General features: G+C 43.0%; 1 protein-coding gene across 1 annotated transcript in view; it reads left to right on the top strand.

Moving 5' to 3' along the window:
* The first annotated feature begins 203 nt into the window (after positions 1-203).
* Positions 204-20,973, top strand: part of FAT4 (FAT atypical cadherin 4) — a 128,556-nt gene continuing 107,786 nt past the window's right edge. Inside the window, exon 1 of the mRNA XM_027690029.1 lies at positions 204-5,504. Coding sequence (XP_027545830.1) covers positions 204-5,504 — 5,301 coding nt within the window. The remainder of the gene's footprint in view (positions 5,505-20,973) is intronic.

Here is a 20,973-nt window from a genome sequence, read left to right as displayed (position 1 = left end):
CCCGGAGCGGCGGCGGGAGGAGCGGCGGCGGCGGCAGCAGAGGCAGAGCCGGAGCGTCCCGTGAGCGCGGCGGGTCCGCTGCCGTCCGCACCGGAGCGGAGCGTCGGCGGGTGAGCAGAGAGGCGGCAGGGAAGGGAGCGGGAGCGGCGGGAGCAGCGGCGGCGCCGGGCCCCCGGCTCGGGGCGCTGCGCCCCCGGGTCGCCATGGGCCGCCCCCCCGCCGCCGCCCGCGGGGCTCCGCCGCCGCTGCTGCTGTCGCTGCTGCTGCCGCTGCTGCCGCCGCTGGGGAGCGCCGCCGCCGCCGAGCCGCGCCAGGTGTTCCAGGTGCTGGAGGAGCAGCCGCCCGGCACCTGGGTGGGCACCATCGCCACCCGCCCCGGCTTCACCTACCGCCTGAGTGAGCACCACGACCTGTTCGCCATCAACGCCACCTCGGGCGCCCTGCACACCCGCGCCACCATCGACCGCGAGAGCCTGGCCAGCGACGTGGTGGACCTGGTGGTGCTCTCCAGCCAGCCCACCTACCCCAGCGAGGTGCGCGTCCTGGTGCTCGACCTCAATGACAACGCGCCCATCTTCCCCGACCCGTCCATCGTGGTGACTTTCAAGGAGGACACGGGCAGCGGGCGCCAGCTTATCCTGGACACAGCCACCGATGCCGACAGTGGCACCAATGGTGTAGACCACGGCTCCTATCGGATTGTGGCCGGCAATGAGGAGGGCCGCTTCCGCCTCAACATCACCCTCAACCCCAGCGGTGAAGGAGCTTTCTTGCACCTGGTTTCCCGTGGAGGGCTAGACCGGGAGGCCACCCCCACCTACCAGCTGTTGGTGCAGGTGGAGGACAAGGGAGAGCCCCGTCGGCGAGGGTACCTGCAGGTCAACGTCACCGTCCAGGACATCAATGACAACCCCCCCATCTTCAGCCAGACGCTTTACCAGGCACGAGTGCCTGAGGATGCGCCTGTTGGGGCCAGTGTTCTCCAGGTCACTGCAGCTGATGCCGATGAAGGCACCAACGCTGACATTCGCTACCGCCTGGAAGGAGGCGATGGCAGTGGCAGTGGTGGTGGGGATGGGGCTGGCAGCCTCCCGTTCGAGGTGGACCCTGAGAGCGGAGTGATCCGCATCCGTGAGCGCTTGGACTATGAGGTGCGACAGGAGTACTCACTGACGGTCCAGGCCATGGACCGAGGGGTGCCGGCGCTGAGCGGCCGGGCCGAGGCCCTCATCCGCCTGCTCGACGTCAACGACAACGAGCCCCGGGTGAAGTTCCGCTACTTCCCGGCCACCTCCCGGTTTGCCTCTGTGGATGAGAATGCGGCTCCTGGCACCGTGGTGGCCCTGCTGACGGTGAGCGATGCCGACTCCCCCGCAGCCAACGGGAACATCTCAGTGTCGATCCTGGCGGGAAATGAGCAGCGGCACTTTGAGGTGCACAGCAGTAAGGTACCCAACCTCAGCCTTATAAAGGTAGCGGCTGCATTGGACCGGGAACGCATCCCGGCCTATAACCTTACAGTGGCAGTGGCGGATAACTATGGGGCCCCACCGCCACCTCCAGGCTCTCCCACTTCTGTCTTTTCTCCTGACGGGGCCATGGCAGCTCCCGTGAGCCGCTCCTCAGTAGCCAGCCTGGTGATCTTTGTGAATGACATTAATGACCACCCACCTGTCTTTGGGCAGTCAGTCTACAGGGTGAACATCAGTGAGGAGGTGCCCCTGGGCAGTTACGTGCGGGGCCTGAGTGCCACGGACCGTGACTCAGGCCTCAATGCCAACCTCAAATACAGCATCGTCTCGGGCAACGAGCTCGGCTGGTTTCGCATCAGTGAGCACAGCGGGCTGGTCACCACGGCCGGCCCCGAGGGCAGCAGTGCTGGACATGCTGCAGGCACATCCATCTTCAGCAGGCTGGACCGGGAGACTGCTTCTCAGGTGGTGCTTAACATCAGTGCCCGTGACCAGGGCGTGCAGCCCAAGTTCTCCTATGCGCAGCTCGTGGTGACCATCCTGGATGTCAATGACAACAAACCTCGCTTCAGTCAACCCGAGGGCTACCAGGTGTCCCTGGCTGAAAACTCCCCATCAGGAACTGAACTGCTTGTCCTGAGTGCTGCTGATGGGGACCTGGGGGATAATGGGACTGTCCGCTTCTCCCTGCAGGAAGCTGAACCAGCACTGGTAGCAGTTGGCCCCTCCTCTGTGACCCCTCGCCAGATTTTTCGCTTGGATCCTGTTTCGGGCAAGCTCAGCACCATCTCGCAGCTGGACCGGGAGGAGCAGTCTTACTTCTCTCTGCAAGTCTTGGCCACTGATTTAGGCACTCCTCCCCTTTCTTCAATAGCCCGGGTTAACGTGAGTGTCCTGGATGTGAACGACAATAGCCCCGTGTTTTACCCCGTTCAGTATTTTGCCCATATCCAAGAGAATGAACCAGCTGGAACCTACGTGACCACGGTGTCTGCCACAGATCCTGATCTGGGACCCAATGGGACAGTCAGCTACAGTATCTCAGCTGGAGATAGCTCCAGGTTTCAGGTCCATGGCCAGACAGGGGTCATCACGACAAAAATAGCCCTTGACAGGGAGGAGAAAACTGCTTACCAGCTGCAGATCGTGGCCACTGATGGTGGCCATCTTCAGTCGCAGAACCAAGCCATTGTCACCATCACTGTCTTGGACACCCAGGACAACCCCCCTGTTTTCAGCCAGGGCATGTACAGTTTTGTTGTCTTTGAAAACGTTGCCCTGGGTTACCATGTAGGTACTGTTTTTGCTTCCACCATGGACCTCAACACCAACATCAGTTACCTTATTACGACAGGTGACCAAAGGGGCATGTTTGCCATCAACAGAGCAACAGGGCAGATCACCACAGCCAGTATTATTGACAGGGAGGAGCAAGCATTTTACCAGCTGAAGGTGGTTGCTAGTGGTGGGGCGATAACTGGCGATGCTGTGGTCAATATAACTGTCAAAGATTTAAATGACAATTCCCCACACTTTATTCATGCTGTGGAAAGTGTAAATGTGGTTGAAAACTGGAAAGCTGGGCATACCATATTCCAGGCCAAAGCTCTTGATCCCGATGAAGGTGTTAACGGCGTGGTCCTTTACAGCCTTAAGCAAAACCCGAAGGGCTTGTTTTCAATCAATGAACAAACTGGTGCCATAAGCTTAACAGGGCCACTTGACATAAATGCTGGATCTTACCAGGTTGAAATCCTGGCCTCGGATATGGGGGTGCCGCAGCTGTCCTCTAACTTTATCTTGACTGTCTCTGTCCATGATGTAAATGATAACCCGCCTGTGTTCGACCAGCTTTCCTATGAAATTACCATTTTGGAGTCAGAGCCTGTGAATTCCAGGTTCTTTAAGGTACAGGCTTCCGACAAAGACTCAGGAGTGAACGGTGAAATAGCTTACAGTATAATTGAAGGAAATGCTGGGGATGCCTTTGGCATATTCCCAGATGGTCAGCTGTATATAAAAAGTGAACTGGACCGTGAACTTCAGGAAAGATATATTTTACTGGTTGTTGCCTCTGATAGAGCAGTAGAACCACTCAATGCTACTGTGAATGTTACTGTGATTCTGGAGGATGTAAATGATAACAGACCCCTGTTCAACAGTACCAACTATGTGTTTTATTTTGAAGAGGAGCAGAGAGGTGGATCATATGTAGGTAAAATAAATGCTGTAGATAAAGACTTTGGGCCAAATGGTGAGGTCAGGTATTCCTTTGAGCATTTGCAGCCAGATTTTGAGCTGAACACAGTAACTGGGGAAATTAGAAGCACTCATCAGTTTGACAGAGAAGCTCTTATGAGACAGAGGGGAGCTGCAGTATTTAGTCTAACAGTAATAGCAACAGATCAGGGGTTGCCAAAGCCTCTAAAGGATCAGGCAACTGTGCAGATCTACATGAAAGACATCAATGATAATGCCCCCAAATTTTTGAAAGATCTCTACCAAGCTACTATATCAGAATTGGCAGCAAATCTGACACAGGTGCTGAGAGTTTCTGCCTCAGATGTTGATGAAGGGACTAATGGATTGATTCACTACTCTGTAATCAAGGGAAATGAAGAAAATCAGTTTGCAATAGATAGTAGCACAGGCCAAGTGACTTTAGTAGGCAAACTAGATCATGAGGCTACTGCGTCGTATTCCCTTGTCATCCAAGCAGTAGACTCTGGAGAGGTTTCCCTGAGTTCAACTTGCATATTGAGCATTGATGTATTGGATGAAAATGACAACAGTCCTTCCTTCCCTAAATCAACCTTGTTAGTGGATGTCTTGGAAAATATGAGGGTTGGTGAACTTGTGTCATCTGTCACTGCCACTGATTCTGATTCAGGTGACAATGCTGACCTGCACTATAGCATTACGGGGACAAACAACCACGGGACCTTTAGCATCAGTCCCAACACTGGTAGTATTTTTCTTGCAAAGAAACTGGACTTTGAGACTCAATCTCTGTATAAGCTAAATATAACAGCGAAAGACCAAGGAAGGCCACCGCGGTCATCTACTATGTCTGTGGTAATACATGTTAGAGATTTCAATGATAATCCTCCTCATTTTCCTCCGGGAGACATCTTTAAATCGATTGTTGAGAACGTTCCTGTTGGTAGCTCTGTCATTTCTGTGACTGCCCATGATCCGGATGCGGATATTAACGGGCAGCTGACGTATGCAATCATTCAGCAGATGCCAAGGGGCAATCACTTCCGTATAGATGAAGTGAAAGGGACAATATTTACCAACGCTGAAATAGATCGGGAGTTTGCTAATCTCTTTGAGTTAACAGTCAAAGCCAGTGATCAGGCCGTTCCTGTGGAGACCAGGCGATTCGCTCTGAAGAACGTGACCATTTTGGTGACGGATCAAAATGACAATGTTCCCGTGTTCGTATCACAAAATGCCCTTGCAGCCGACCCCTCGGTTGTGATCGGCTCCATCCTAACGACAATTATTGCTGCGGATCCTGACGAGGGTGCCAATGGAGAAGTGGAATATGAAATAGTTAATGGAGATACTGAGACTTTCATTGTGGATCGCTACAGCGGAGATTTAAGAGTAGCGTCAGCTTTGGTGCCTTCTCAGCTCATATACAATCTCATAGTTTCTGCCACGGATCTTGGCCCTGAAAGGAGAAAATCCACCACTGAAATGACTATAATTCTGCAGGGGGTCGATGGGCCTGTTTTCACTCAGCCAAAATACATAACCATCTTAAAAGAAGGTGAGCCCATTGGGACAAACGTGATATCTATCGAAGCGGCGAGTCCGCGGGGCTCCGAAGCTCAGGTGGAATATTACATCGTCTCCGTTCGATGCGAAGATAAGAGTCTTGGGCGCCTCTTCACCATCGGGCGCCATACTGGGGTCATCCAGACCGCTGCCATTTTGGACAGGGAGCAAGGAGCGCGTCTCTACTTGGTGGATGTTTATGCCATTGAAAAGTCGTCGGTTTTGCCCCGCACACAACGAGCAGAGGTAAAGGCTTATTCAGTAATTATTTCCCTGTCTTTCCGCTCCTGTGTAATTCCAGAATTATGATTGAACTTCTTTCACTGCAGTCATCATGTAGGTATTGGCCATGAGAACTGGCTGGTGGATAGTTGATCTCTGAACAGCTTATCTTGTGTCTCCAGTCATGGAAGTTCTTGCCATCCCTGCCTGGCTGAGACCCTGAGATGATAGCTTTCCTCACGCACTTCCAATTTAGGTTGCTTTTCTACCTAACTCACTGATGAGTGTGAAAATGGTCTTGTTTCTGTTTCTGGATGTGACAGGTGGTGAAAGCATAACATTTTAGTTGGCAACTTTCCTTATCACAAAGCCATTTGCCTTGACTGAAGGGTCTTTAAATGTTCTCTACCTGACTAGCTTGAAAAGCAAAGGGTGGAAAACAGGTTTGAAATGTCATCTGTGAGGTACAAATGTTTTATTTGCTCTGTCTTGTAACTGAGTCACAGAGCTGATCGTTTACAGCCTTCCTAGTGTCTTTGGGAATTCTGAGAATTCTGGTGTGAGAGAGAGTCTTGTATTTGTTTTGAGTTGCACCATCTCCTGGAGCTGCTTTCTGTGCTTCACCATGAGCCATTTAACTTGCCATTCCTGGAAATTTGGGGCTGGCACTGCTGAGTGGGTCAACCAGCAGAGGATGCTGGTAGCATGTAGTGGTCGAACCATTTCCCTTGCCAGCTGAACATGCTACCTCAGTACTGCATAGCCCTATGAGTCCCAGGCATTACCCCCAGCTATACTCCTGGGAATCATGCCTTAGTTTTCAGCCACCAAGGATAATGTGGTGATTTGTGGTTTTTCTTCTGTTTGATTTTTAGCAGAAGTGATGTTTCTAATTCTTCCTTGTGTAGCTCTTCCTCTTCATAGCTGCTTTTTTGTTGTTTTTACTGCAGTTTGAGTGTGGTCTGTGTAGGTATGTAACCTCTCTGCTATACTGGCAGTGACTGATGCTCTACCAAGTAATCATCAGGCAGGGAGTTTTAGCACTGTTCAAACTCAAAGATTTCTTAGCACGTGTGAGAGAGCTCAAGCCTAGTGTGTGTGCTGTGTGCTGTTGGTTATCACATTTTGAAGAGCAGCAGTGTATTGAAAAATCAGCTGTTCTCAAAGTGCTGCTGGTTTAAATAATTCATTCTATTTTTATGAGAAGATTCCTGTTATACAGGTCTTTGTACCCATGCTAGCAAAGATTTGACCTTTATAATTTTTTTCTTATTATTATGTCATATTTCGTCTTGACAGGCAGTTGTTTTGAGGGTCAGGCATTTCCCAGTGGGTATTTGGATCGTAATCCTTCAACTTTGAGTCTGAGCAAAGACTTTCTTGATTGGGAAGGACCCATAGGAGTCCCAACCCTATGGTTGCAATAATCTTGCATGTTGTAAAAGCATTCAATACAAGTATTTGCTGAGCAGGAAAGAGAACAAACACTGAAACTTTAAACAAATTTTACATTGTTGAATACAAACCACTTCTGAAATCAAAAGCAAATGTTTTATTCTGTAAAGAGCATTGAGAGCCATAATTGGGAGCTAGGATTTCTTATTACTGGTTGTATCTTTATAGCTTCTAAAATGTGTCTTCTCCCAAATGTAATTAGCTTACTGTGCTTCTTTAGAATTGTATTATAAATTATAATCAACAATCAACTTAAAAAAACATAACCATATGCAGTCTTTCTCTTGACTGATTGGATTTCTCTGGAATGGCTTTTGCTGTCCAACACATGAACACGAACTACCACAGTGACATTCTACATATCTACAGCCACAAAACTGAAGTGTTCCTTTGTCCATAATGGCTTCAACTTTTTTTAATGTGTACATGGCAAGATGAAGACTGGCTGATTTTTATATTCCCCCAGGAGAATTAAGTTGTAAAGCATCAGTCCAGGTGTGCAGACAAAGCCTTATAGGTCTGGTACCACTATACCTGACAGCTCTGTGCCAGATAACTTTGATATAAGTTTTGTTTATTTTTTGTTTGGTTTTGTTTGTTGGTTTTGGTTTAGATTTTTTTATTTTTTTTTTTTACTTTTTTGGCATACAAACATGAGTATTGTGTATTTTCTTTCATTTACATGATTCTCCTTCCCTGCCTGCCACGCTTTCTGCCCTGATGCCAGAAATCATCTTAATTGTGCCATGGCATGTGAGTGAACCATTGAGCACAGAGAGCCACCCAGTGTTAAACCTGCTGTCTGAGATTGGTGAAGAGCAGCAGTAGTTAGAAAGTTAATAGGTCTTTTGACTAATGTAGACTTGAGGAATGGGTTTGGGTGACAGATACCTGGTGTGAAATAGAGATATTTACAGCTTTGAAACAGTGGCTAGGCTTTGTCTTGCCAGCAGGCAGCATAAAAGAGGAGCAGGCTTGCATGAAACCACTTTCTCCAGAACTGAATTAATCCTTGTCCTTGGGAAATGGTGTGATTATTTTTTCCCCTAAATTCTGACACTAATTTTATTTTTTTAATAATATCAGATACATTGAAAAGATCCAGTTAGTGCTCTAACTGAAAAAGAAAGTCTGTTTCCAGTATTTCTCATCCAGTTCCCTGGGGTTTGCCCTATAGGATCAGACTACAGACCCACTGATTGCACGTCTCTCAGGATTGTGTGTAAGTGCTTTCTGAACTGAGGGTCCAAGGGCATAGCTTTGCAATGGCAGGACTTTGAGAATCCCTTGCTGAACCCAAAGCAGCTGACATGCCTTGAAACTGGAGGGTTTTCAGTAAAGCAACAGCAAAAAAAGTTTAGAAAATGAAGAAGTTTATTTACAATTTGTGGCTTATTTATTTTAGCAGTAGCTTTCATCTTGTGTATGTTTGTGTGCTTGTTATTACTATATGGAGAGAAGAGTGTGTGTGCAGGGGTGTGTCACAAAAGTGCAAGTAGTCAGGTAAAGCTGTTTTCAAGTACCAAATATTTGAGATTTTTAAAGAAAACCCAAGTGCTTCTTCCAGTGTATTTTACAGCTAAATGGTATAATTTTGGATATAATTATTGAATTTGAAAGCTTTTTTAAATTTTATTTTGAACTTTCATTCAATTTCTGTGTAATGTACAGTGACAAACCAGAGGATTTGACATTGTTTGAATGTGTTTTGTGATCAGTCTTAGCTTTTCCCCCTCTTCTGTTAATCATTAGGTGTTGCACTGTTGATCTCAAATTAAAAAAAATAATGTAGATGTCCTGAAGGGAGCCCTTCTGCTTGCCATCTTATACTTTTCTAAGTATTTTTGCTAGGGGAAAAACCCTCAGCAGTTGCTTAACTTCTTTTTCTTGTCTCTCCAACATAAATTCTTTTTTATCCTCTTCAGGCAGGGCTGAGGGTTTCGCCACCATGATTTTATATTTAATATAGAATGACTAATGCATATTGGCATCACTTGTACACCACATGACTTTACTGGGGCCTGCCTCCCTTAAAAATGATCCTATGCTGTGGGATATTTTGAGTGGTCGTATGTTGTACCCTGTTTTGTGTCTAGCAGCAATAATAGGAACCCAGGGAAAATACCTCATCTTCTGTGCTGTGTTACCAGGGATTAAATGGAATTAGACAGGATCTCTAGTTTGCATGTTTAACCCTTCAGTGGATGGCTTCTGTGAAAGCCATGGGTTTGCTAGGAACCAATGTTCCCTATATGTGTGTATCTATCTATCTATCTATCTATCTATCTATCTATCTATCTATCTATCTATCTCTATATCTATATATATCTATCATATATGGTGACATATCTATGCCAAGTGAGAAGGTAGCAGTTTGGGAGGTGAACTACTTGTTCAGTTAAACATCTTTCATATACTTCAAGTAGGTTCATACTTTCCAAGGAAGGGAGAAAAAGGGTGTAAATGAATAGAATGTATAAACTTTAAATGAAAGATTTAGTGGTGGTATTGATTTGAAAATGGAAATACTTGGAGAGGCAGATCAGTGATCCTTACTTTTTACTTGTAAATAATATCCTCTCAAAAGATTGTCTTCATTCTCAGACAGGGAAACATGTGACACTGAGTTTTGCACTTGTATGTTCGTAGCTGCATCTTGTGAGCGCTTTGTGACTGACACTATTGGGAAGCTTGGACTTCCACACTGGGGAAGTGTTCATTATTTATTCAGGCAAGATGTGGGGATTTAGACAATGCTTACTGCTGGCTTAATAAATGGGAATTAATGAAGACAGGCAGAATGAATGGCCTTGTCCTCCTGCAAAGAAAATCATAGGACCTTTTCCCTTGACTCAGTGTGAACTGCAGCCATGGCTATAAAGCCAAGATTGCATAGTGTAAATAGTTGATGTGGAGCTTTTTGTCTCAGCCCAGCCTACATCCTGTGGCTGAGCTAGCTCTGTGTCCCTTCTGCACCCTGCAGGTCCTCGCTGGACCTGGGAGTGAGGTGGAGGTGCTCAAACCTGTCTCCTCCATTGCAGGTTTCTAGTGCAGAGCTCCAGAAACCTGGACTAAGAAGGGGAATATGCTGCTAAGCAGGAATGACAGAAAACACTGCAGGAGAGACAGCCTGAGCCATAGAAGCACGATGCATCCCTTGTGATGCTTGGGCTGGGTATGTCTTCAGGGATGTGGTGTTAAACTCAACATCTGTTTGAGAGAGGAAAAAAGGGTGCACTGGTGGGGGCAAAACACTGAAGGTGCTACTTTTCTTACCAAGCTGGCTAATGGAGGGCTTTAAATTTAGTAAAGGGAATTTGAAACCCACTTCAGAGAAGTCTTATCATTTACCAGTACAAAGAAGAACAATGGGGTGCTCCTTCTATTCATACTATTTATAAATCGGTTTATTCTTTAACGATACACGGCACATCAATTGTTACTTGACAAAGGAAACTGCTTATGAAACGTTGGAGTAAACAATGAAAATCTGCTGCCTTGTCCCAGCTCCAAAGCCAGTTTTTTTTCTTCCTACAGCTGATTTATTATTTAAGTTACTGCTGTCACTTGCACGATCTGAAAGAGGATCTCTAAGCTTTCCTTGAACTAGAGGGGGAGACGAATGTGCCTTATGTGGAAAATTATTCAAAACTAATTTGTGTGTTTCGGTTCAAAGTTGTTCTCTTTTTTCATCCTCTCTAATTTCTTTAATGATTCTGCCTTGCTACATGTTCTTAATATCTAAAATTTCTCATTTCTTTGCTATTTTAGCAACCTCTGGGCATTTTTGTGTGTGAGGTCACTTCATAATTTTTATGTTAAAAATTACTAGACTTTTAATAACAACATTCTTTATTACGGAAAATATTATTTTTCATGCGTCTCTAATGCAAACACGAGAAATAATAGCCAAAAAAGCAGAGCAAAATTTTCATGTGCTTATTTTTGCTAAGTGTTAAATTCTTCATACAAATCTCTAAATGATTCTTGGGTTCTGTCAATGTTAATAAGTGAGTCCTTTTCCATGTAAAATGATACTCCCAGAGCTGTTGGAGTGCAGGTTTCTTTCTATGGATTAATGTTAGGTGAAGCAATCGGTGGCTGTTCATTTAAAAGAGCTCCAGAAGCTGGTCACCAAAGCCTGCTCACCTTCTTGGTGTCTCCAGTTCTCACCAGCAGCTTTACTGGGGCAAGACTGTGTTGTTGGTGGCGTCTGAAATCTTTGCTATTGTCTTTTCCTGTTTCCTATGCATATCTTGAACTCTGAGACTGCATCTCGTCAAAGGATGCTTGCACCCTCTTGACTGACTGAAGGAGGCTCCAGATGTTTCCATGGTCTCTTCAGAGTCTTTTCAGAGGTTGGATTTTGACTCTCTACTCCAAGGGCCACTTCCCACCTCTCCAGTAGCAAGGTGCCTGTTCAATTTATATCAAGCCCTCAGCATGACATAGTTCTACTGGTACAGTTTGTTTTAACTGTGTCTAGACTAGGGAGTAGCATTACTGTTAACTCAGTTGGGTTTCTTACCCCTGTAATTGTGTCTGTGCAAAACCTGTGTGTAGACAAGCCCTAATGCTCTCAGGTTCTAATTAGAAAAGGAATTTATGGTGACTAAAATATAAGTAAAACAAAGAGTTTTCCTAACACATTCCTGCAGTCTGGAAAAGTGATGCCAGATCAGAATGGTACATCAGTACCATACTGATTTGTTTCAGTAAATTTATAGCCTGGCTTTGCTTTGCCAAGAATAATACAAGATACGTTATAGAAACTGTGTCTTTGTTTTACTATGATGTTTCTCTCTATTCTAATAAATCTTTTTTTTAATTAGACCCTCAGTCTAGACTGTCAGGCAGGTTTGTTTTTATAGTGATCTATTTTTGTTTACTTCCTCAGAGCAAAAACATACCAAAAGGACAGTAGAACAGATGGAAAGTGATAGCCATGATCACACTGTAAAAATACATAGAGTGGCATTAGTTAATGCAAAAGAATTTCAAAGAGCCTATTATGAAGTGGTAATTTATGTGCCAACAGCTATGCAAAAAGTAATGAAAACAAGCATTTGCCTTAGCATGTCATGTTCTGCAGCCCTTGCACATACATACAAACTGTTAGTAGGCTGCTGCTTGTTCTGACACAGTGATCTTAAATAAGTGTGTAAGAGTTCTACTATACTTAATGCTGCCATCCAGACCTACGGACAGAAAGACATGCTCATGTTGAAAACATTCAGCAGCCCCTTAGACTCAGACAGGTGGAAGGAGCTTTAGAGGCTCCTTTTGTAGCAGAGCATCTTCTTGCAGTGCATCACCTTCCCTCCTCTACACTCTGACCTAGAGGTGGCATCATCCCATGGCTAAATTTGAGTTCCCTGCAGTGGCCATGATGAGGGAAGATAACTCCTAAGAGACCTGGGAAGTTGATTTGGATCCTCTAATAGAGGAGATCTTTAAGTGAAATGAATGGGAATCACTTTGAGATGTGCCATAGGGCCAAGTATAGGAAGGATCATCAGCCTTAACACAAAATTGTAGTTCCCTTGATTTCATATATGCGCATTTTCCAGCCTCATGCCTGGCTATGCTCTTCTAAATATGCGTGTACAGGCACGTGTCAAAATAATTCTCTCTCCAGCCACTCAGTTGTGCTTGGAAAGAGACCAAACTGGGTCAAGCAATGTTGTGGTTTTCTCTATAGGATCTGCCTATCCCGTTTTTGGTTCTCATTGGGTACCTGGAACACTCCCAAGCAGGAGGCAAGCCTCAACTTGCCATTACGAGCAAAGAAATGTGTAAAAGGCAAGGGAAGCATGGCAGTGTGACCCTTTGTGTTAGTTTTTAGGAGATTCAGAAGGGAAGTAAGAAGAACCCACTTGTTTCTTCCACAGTACCTGTGATACTAGATCAGTGATGAAGGTTCCTATCACTTCTTGTCCTTGTAAAAAGTCCCTTTCCATCTCTGTTGTAGCCCCTTTACATGCTCAAAGGTCTCCCCAGAGCCTTCTCCTCTCCAGGCTGAACAACCCCAACTCTCTCAGCCTGTCTTCATAGGAGAGGTGCTGCAGCCCTCCTGTCCTCGTTCTTATTTAAGTCTGTATGAACAGCACTGATAAAACTGACGAGCTGGAGACTTTGTGTTTTACAAGTTACTTTTGACTCATTTCCAGGCCCTTAGTTGGATCTATCTTTTATGGGGCATCTTAATACTACACAGCATAACTGTGTCTGTTGCTGATGGGAACGAAGAGGGGATTTATGAGCTGTGTTATGAGAGTGACCGCTTTTGGAGGCCTCCATCACAGCGTCATGACTCATTCCTGTGTTCTCTCCTGGAGAGCAGAGCTGGACCAGTGCTGGAGCACCCATGTGCATGTCCTGCCTTTGGGAGCAGGTCCTGCAATCCTGCCAGGGGCTCTCTGCCAGGCATCAGATGTGGAGCTTCTCTGGGCTGATGCATGACTGTGCCTGATACTGCTGCTGATGCGAGTTTAACACCTACTGTGAAGCAAAGAATGAACAAAAGACCACTTTTCACCCAATGAGTTTTGCTAGTGAGTGTTATGTTTTGGTTATAAAATAACTTTTTTCCTTAAGGACACCTTTGGAGATATATTCATTTTTAATGCTTCTGAAGCCCTTTAAAGGTGTTTTTGTTTAAAATATGAATGAGTAAAACATTAACTTCAGATTTTAGGCAAATGCTTTATATCTAGTCCTCTTTGGGTTTTAAAGCAAACATTTCAGTTTTGGTAGCTGCAATATTTCTTGAAATATAATCCAGGAGAAGAGTATTAGTTCTAAGAATGTATATGAAATTTCACCTACACAAATTGTAGTCCTCTTTTTAAGCCACAAACAGAATTTATATCCTACTGGGACCAAATTAATTTAAAAAGCATCCAACACTAGATAGCGCTGAATTACGCAAAGCAATGATAATTGGCTATCAAAACAAGAATTTGATGTGTAGCATCCTGGAGCAGCTGGAGAGACAAAAAACCCCAAGTTTACATCACAGGGCATATGTGTATATTAAAATAGAAGAAACACTACTTTGAGCTGGAGGAGTAGATTTGCCATAGGCACTGTGTATGGGGAAATATGTGATTCTATTTCCCCTGTAGTGTACTAGGAGATAAATTGTTCCTTGGAGAGCTAGAGAGAGAACTGAGTTGAGGGCTTTTCATGTCAACTCCTTTTTGGATCATTTTTGATGAATTAAGAGAATTCTTCTTAAATAGTTCAGAGGAATAAATAAGATGCCAGAGCTATGTGTTACATCTGTACTGTATGTGTTTAAAGCTTGAATTTTCCATAGGGATTTTCTTCTATAATATTACTCTTCAGGTTTCCTGGTGTTTTCTCCATTTCTCATTCTTTATTCTTTTCAATACAACATATCTTTTTAATCTATCAAAATGTCATGCTTCCTGAAATGTTGAAGACGTTTTGCAATTACAAGGCTGTTTAGAAACAGAAGGCAAACTTAATAGTTTATTGCAGTTTATTATTCTTTCAAGACCTACATTTCTGTGTGTATTTAAATTACTTTTTTTCCGAGCAAGATTCTATTCCTTTTGAAATTTGCTTAATAAAGTTTTTATGCCTGTCTGCTTTGAGAAAAGAATTTGAACCTTCATGATTTCAGTGAACAAACTTTTGAGGAATTAGTTTGTTTTATTTCATTTTTATGTATAAATTTCTTAACTCCAGATAATTCCTATGGTCAGCACTGAGAGTTATATGGGTTTTTGACATCTGTATATTTTTTGGGCCAAGTTATCAAGTGGGGTTGGAGTTGCTCAGAATAAGGTTAAGTGATTGTGTTGAGATCATAATTAAACATATGCACCAATATCTTATTATTTCAAGCCCTGTCATCAACAGACTGACCCTCGTGCTGGTGGAAAGGGGAGGAAGAGGGAGGGGACTTTTTTTTGCAGGGAAGGATGATATTGGGTAGGAGTTAGCTGCACACACGCCTGCCAAAATTGTTGAATCAGGCTAAAGGAACACAGATGGCTGAGGCTGATAAAGGTGTCTCTTATTGTGTTTTTTTTTTTCTCCACAGTACTGTTTTGAGCTTGTGTGCAAGAGAAGGGTTAGAAGGGAAGAAGGCAACTACATGAAAATGTTTATTTTGATACATTTTACAGCGTAGGAAAGGACTTGTGTAAAGTCAATACTCCGTCTCGGTAGGACGCCAAAGGCTGGAGCTAAGCCCTCGTTTTAGGTTTCTGTAACAAATGAACAATAATGTGTCCTCAGGGATTTATGTCATGCTGTCCAACCTTCAGTTCTTATCTGCTAATAGAAAAATCCCAATCCACTGCTGTAAGTAGCTCCTAAAAATTGGACCAAGAAGCTTTAAAAGCAGGTGGTTGCCTCTGCTCATAACCAATCTTGGTAGTAGCTCTCCTCTTATGTGGCCCCTTCATGTCTTCTTAGTCCCCAGGTCATTTATTACTATAATTATTATATTTATTACTATGCTTTATGATATATGTGCATATAAACATCAGTTATATACGTGTATATACAAGCCACATGTGGATATATGTATGTATACACACATATGTACCAATAATATCTTGTCTTCCAAGAAGGCAGTGCCCAAGTCTGCCTCCAGTTTGCTTGGAGGAGGAAGCCAAGCCACTGCAGGACAGGAATGTGTAGGGGAAGAGCAAGTCCCACAGACTCTCTATCTGAGCAAAGTCCAGTTCTTCTTAGCGTTTGTTATTTATTGTTCCAGAAATTAACTGGTCACTGCTATCTAAAAATGGTATGTCTGAACTTTAAAGCTGCTTGCAGAAATAAATCGCTGTCACCAGACAAAGTCGTGGTTCCAAGTCCGTCAGATCTGTTCCACCCATGAGCAACACCATCCATCAGGGCAGGGCTGAGGAGAAGGGAGTAGAAGCAAGACCTTTTTTTCCTGCATCTATTTAAAGCAAAGTCTTAAAGAGACAGTTTCATTAGAGGGCCTTAAGATTCTTGTCTTGTAAATGATGGCAGTAATGTTCTCCTGCTCGTGACAGCTGGAAATCCACAGGATGTTCTTGCTGGTGTACGTGAAAGAAAAATGGTACTTGAGGCTTCACGCTAGGGCAGATAAGTTTCATTTTGAATAGCTTTTTCAATTTGTAGTCATTAGGTTGAGATATTGCAGTTGTTTTTCATAGAAACTAAGATATTACAAATCTAGTTGCAAAGCCGTACTCTTAATGGTGTAACTAAGCTTCATCCAAAACAGGGCTATTTGGTCTATTGTCTTCTAAATACTCTTTGTCCTTCCTTGATCATCCCATATGTATATGTTTTTAAAACAGACATAGAAATGCTTTTTTTTTTTTTTGACCAGTAAAGCTGCCCAAAACTGATGGAGGTCTTCTGATGCCATGAGGTCTCACATGTGCAAACAGTCTCTTCTATAAATACACCATAATATTATGATTATTAATTGTAGCTACCACTACACAAATAGAAAAATAAATGCAGCCCAGCTACATTCCCCCTTAAGAAAAAAAAAAAAAAAGGGTCTTTGTGTGAGCAGGAAAATACTACTTTTTTTTTTTCTGTGAAAATATAACATTGTTATTACAGCTTTGGCTCTATAAAGGATGAACGAGCATGAGAATCTGGATTATATAAAAGAAATTATTACTAAACAGTGGACTGGCTTTTTGAGTTATGCTAATTTTCCATCACTGTAACTATATTTTATTTAGTTAAATTACTCTTAATTTACATTGGTATAACCGAGCAGAAAATGAGGCCCCGAGTACGTAAGAAGGACCCTCTATTTGTGTAAATTAAAATCTATATTGAAAGTGACACAGAGTAAACACTAAACATCTTACAAAAAGCTTGCCCTTTGCCAAGGAAATAAGGAAATCAAGACGTTCTGGAGTCTATAATTAGGCTCTTTACATGGCTGTAGCTCTGTAAAAAGGAATAGAGGACAATGGCATTAGCACAGTACTCTGAGGAAAAGAACTAGAGATAAATTATAATGTGAAGTGTGCTACAGGGCAGCTTAATGGACAGCAGTTTTGTAGGAGCCTTGGTCAAGAAGTCAAACTCTAGAAATTAATTTGTCAACATACACATTGCTCACTGCTCATATATTTAAAAGGAGGTAGAGTCTAGCATTAATTTAGAGGGCTTTCTGTTGTGTGGTTTTAAAAGGACAAAAATTAGCTGCTTTATCCAGTCTAAGCCAAGGGTAGGGTACTTGATGTTTATGTGTGCCTTGCTTAAAGTAAGCTACTGTATTTGAGATTTGCTTAATTTGGGTAGTAAATCCCATAGCAGATGCAGGTTTCTGTTTATACTGGGAATAGCAACCAGGAAATCCTTCTAGAATGCTTGAGAGCAGGTTGGTGGTAACAGGCCCACCTTTCTGTGGTCCCAAGTTCACATATAGATGGAAGGGTATAAAACAGAGTGTGTGAAATTCAGCGGTTCATAAATGCTTAAAGAAATTTATGGGGCAATCTCCTCCTTATAAGACAGTTGATTCATAGTTTCTTAATTTTCATTCAAGGAAGTTATATTGAAAAGAAAGAATTGCTTAATTGATTTTAATATGATTATAACACACCTGGCTGCTTGTGTATTTCTTCACTTAAAAACCAGAAGTCTGGTGTTTAGAATGAAGGATTCTGAAGCAGAAATGGTGCATTAGATTTCCTTTGTGACTCCCACAGACATTGATTAATTGGGACAGTCAGCATGGCTTGCTTTTGGAAAGAAAAACTTAATGATTAACTAAATTCTTTTTCTGTCCCCCCCACTGAGCTTATAAAATGGTTATAAAAGAATGTAGAAGAGAGGCAGTGGGAGTTGTTGTTGTTGTGCACAATAGAAACACAGGCAAATATTTCACAGTATCCTATATATAGCCAGAAACATTAATCTCCATGTGATAGCTGTCAAGATCCTAATACGATCGTCTATGCTCCAAGTAATTTGGTGGTTTTGGGAGAGAAAAACTGTCACTGTCCCTTGGTTGCAGGTAAAGCAACACTTATATTGAACAGTTTACCAACACTTATTTCTGTGTTTTGTACCACTGAATTGAAAACCAGGGAGCTGATAAGTTTTTACCAATTCTAAGCCAAATGATGTTGCTCTGGCTTGATGTTTCTAAATGCTTTGGGAAAAGTAATGAGACTGGAGATGTACCCTCTAATGTGTGATTTTTTTTTCACTGGTGTCATCTGAGGAATGAGAACTTTGTTCAATAAGCAAGGAGATGGTGAGGCGCCCAGTCCAAAACAGTTGGCAATGTCTGTCATATTCCACTTGTTGTTCCAACCATGTCATATTGTTGTTGTTCCAACCATGTCATATTCCAACCATGTTGTTGGTTACCATCAGCAATGATTGCAGCAGGCTGAACCGTGTAATTAAGCATCTCTTGAATGAATCCTACATAATCTCCAGTGTTTTGGAGAGACCGTGAATTGTGGGACACCACAGTTTTTGCTCCTGTTCAGTGACATCGGTTGCATTTATCTGTTCTTAAACCAGGGGTCTTGAGAAAGGTTATTTTTAGGAAACTGCTCTTTTGGGGAAGAGTTTTCCTTATGTTAGCTGACAGCACTTTGTAAATTGCTGTATTTTTTTTTCTTTCCCCCAGTCATGTGAAGAAGAATAGTAGGATATAGCTGTATGATTCACCACAGCTTTACAACTACAAAAGTTTATGTAACGTTCTGGTAGTCTTGAATCCATTTAACAGATGTTATGTATAGGCTTATGGGAAAATTACACCAGGGTAGCTTCAATGTGATGACTTTGATTTATATGTTTTGAAAGATACATCCTTTGTAAAACTGCTTTATAAATATGTCCTTTTGGGTTTACACAGTCAATGCCTGTCAGTAGCTTCCAGCTCAATGTTCACATCTTATGAGTCCCCTAAAAGTCATTTTCCCTCTAAGTTATTAAACTCAGCCAGTGGTGGTTTCATAAGTGCCAGCCTGTGCACACCTAAGCATTTGAAATTTAGTTTTATCTTGACAGATGATGGAATTAGGTCTCTTACAGCATGTGACTAGCTTGTCAGAAAAATTTACAGCTTTGAGTCCAAGACTAACATATACTTTTGAGGGAGTGTTTGTGTTAAAGGCTGATAGGTTTTGTTTGGCTCCCCTGGCTTTCTAAAATATTGGTGGGATGATGACATGCTGGTGTCGTGGTCTGGTGGTCTCTCATCTTGAGGATTTACTGTCTTTTGAGGAATGTAAATTCTACTCCATGCTGGTTTGTATTAATTTTTACAGTGACAGTGGCTTTATTTTCTGAAAATGTTCTGCATTGGATATCAGTATCAAAGCTTTCAACAGGTTTGGAGCATCACATCTCCTAGGACTTGGTTCCTTTCTTGTATGCCTGTTTTGGAGTGGGAGGGGGTACCTTTGTAAAGTTGGACTTTGCCTTCAGTGGAAAGGGCCACCATAATGTATCCTTGACATAACTAGACCCACAGAATAACCCCATTTTCTTTATAATTTTCTCTGTCCTGAGCCTTCATCTATTCTTTTTTTTTTAGTTTTCTATAAAATTCTGTTATCTGTCCGTATATCTTTTTTCATAGACACATTTATCAAACAGACACTCATGTTCTTAATTTTTAACAACATAACTTTTGTGTCTAATAGCTATTATTTTGAAGCCAGAAATGTTGTACTCTTTGGGTTTTAACTGTCTTGCAAGAAATCTGCCAAAAGAAAATAAGGAAGTTATCTAAGAATTTAGTTAGTAGTGCAACCGCTCCCTCATTACAAATGCAGGCCTGCCTGGCTGGATAATGGGGTCCAGGAATGAGTGGAATGAGGGAATGTAGCTGGATCCCAGGGCTCCAGAAGAAGTCAAGGTTGTCCACAGCCCTCAGTGGTCACTGAGGATGAGCACTTGGCTGATTGCAAAGTGAGTTTCCCCAGGCACGGAGGGCTCATGGCTGAGAACTCTGGCAGCGGAGGTGGATGAAGACCCACGTCTCTCTTGCAGAATATAGAGAGCCTCACACAGGAGAGCGGGAGAGACATGGTCAGGGAGACAAATGGGATATGTCACCTTCCCCAGGGAAAGAGGTGGAGCCCTGATCCAACTAACTACCTTTACTTTAGAAGGCAGGTACTATTTTCTTCCTGCTATTGTACTCTAGTTTTCTCTGTCATTGCCAGCACCCATGGGACTTACACTCTTCTGTTAATTTCCAAATATTAATTATCTGTGTGTGTTTTTATTTGAGTGGGTAATCATTTGTATTTATTGTTTTTGTTTAACACTTCTTCCTGCTCTTTTACTGGCAGCAGTATTTGATTTATTTTTGTGATTAATTCCATGGAGCCTTTAAAAAAAGAAGAAAAAAATCCTAACAATAATAGTAGCATTCAAGCTCCTTTATCTTCATTTTGTTCCAGTGCAGTGGTGGATATTCCAAATTCTCCATGGTAATAGAAAAGTATTTCAGAAGCAAATATCTTGCCAGATCTTTGCATTTTCATTATAATTATTGCTAAGGAGAAAGAGTACTTTATCAGCCATAGGCTTTGTAGCACTAGAACATGGATGTTTAAAGCTGATGCAAATGAGAATTCTCCTTTCATTGTGAGTTTACTGCTGAATTAGTGCAATTTTTTAAGAACCAAAGATCTTTTCTTAGCAAAACCTCCCTGGCATCTCTTTGGTAAGCAGGCGGTGCAGGGCATCCCTGCGGTTTCTTACAGGCAGAACAGAAAGATCTCCTTTACTCGGCCCATTTTGTTACTCCCGGATTATGTGCATTAGCTGTTATCCTTTTATATGGTACATTCACAACAGTGCTGTTTGGGGCCTGGAGTAACCAGGTTGGGACTGTGTGTAGTCCTGCTGACATGAAAACAGCACGGGCAAAAAGTAGACCTGAGTGTTTGGCTACTGTGAGGACAAGTAATTAACCAAAGATTTTTGTTGATTTGAATCGTAAAATGGTTTAGGTTGGAAGGGAACTTAAAGACCATCTAGTTCCAACTCCCCCATTGTG

The sequence above is a fragment of the Neopelma chrysocephalum genome, unplaced genomic scaffold (assembly GCF_003984885.1).
Source record: "Neopelma chrysocephalum unplaced genomic scaffold, ASM398488v2 Primary Assembly neopelma1_79, whole genome shotgun sequence".
Taxonomy (NCBI): domain Eukaryota; kingdom Metazoa; phylum Chordata; class Aves; order Passeriformes; family Pipridae; genus Neopelma; species Neopelma chrysocephalum.
Note: the sequence above shows the minus strand (reverse complement) of the source record. Positions and strands in the feature narration are given on the sequence as shown.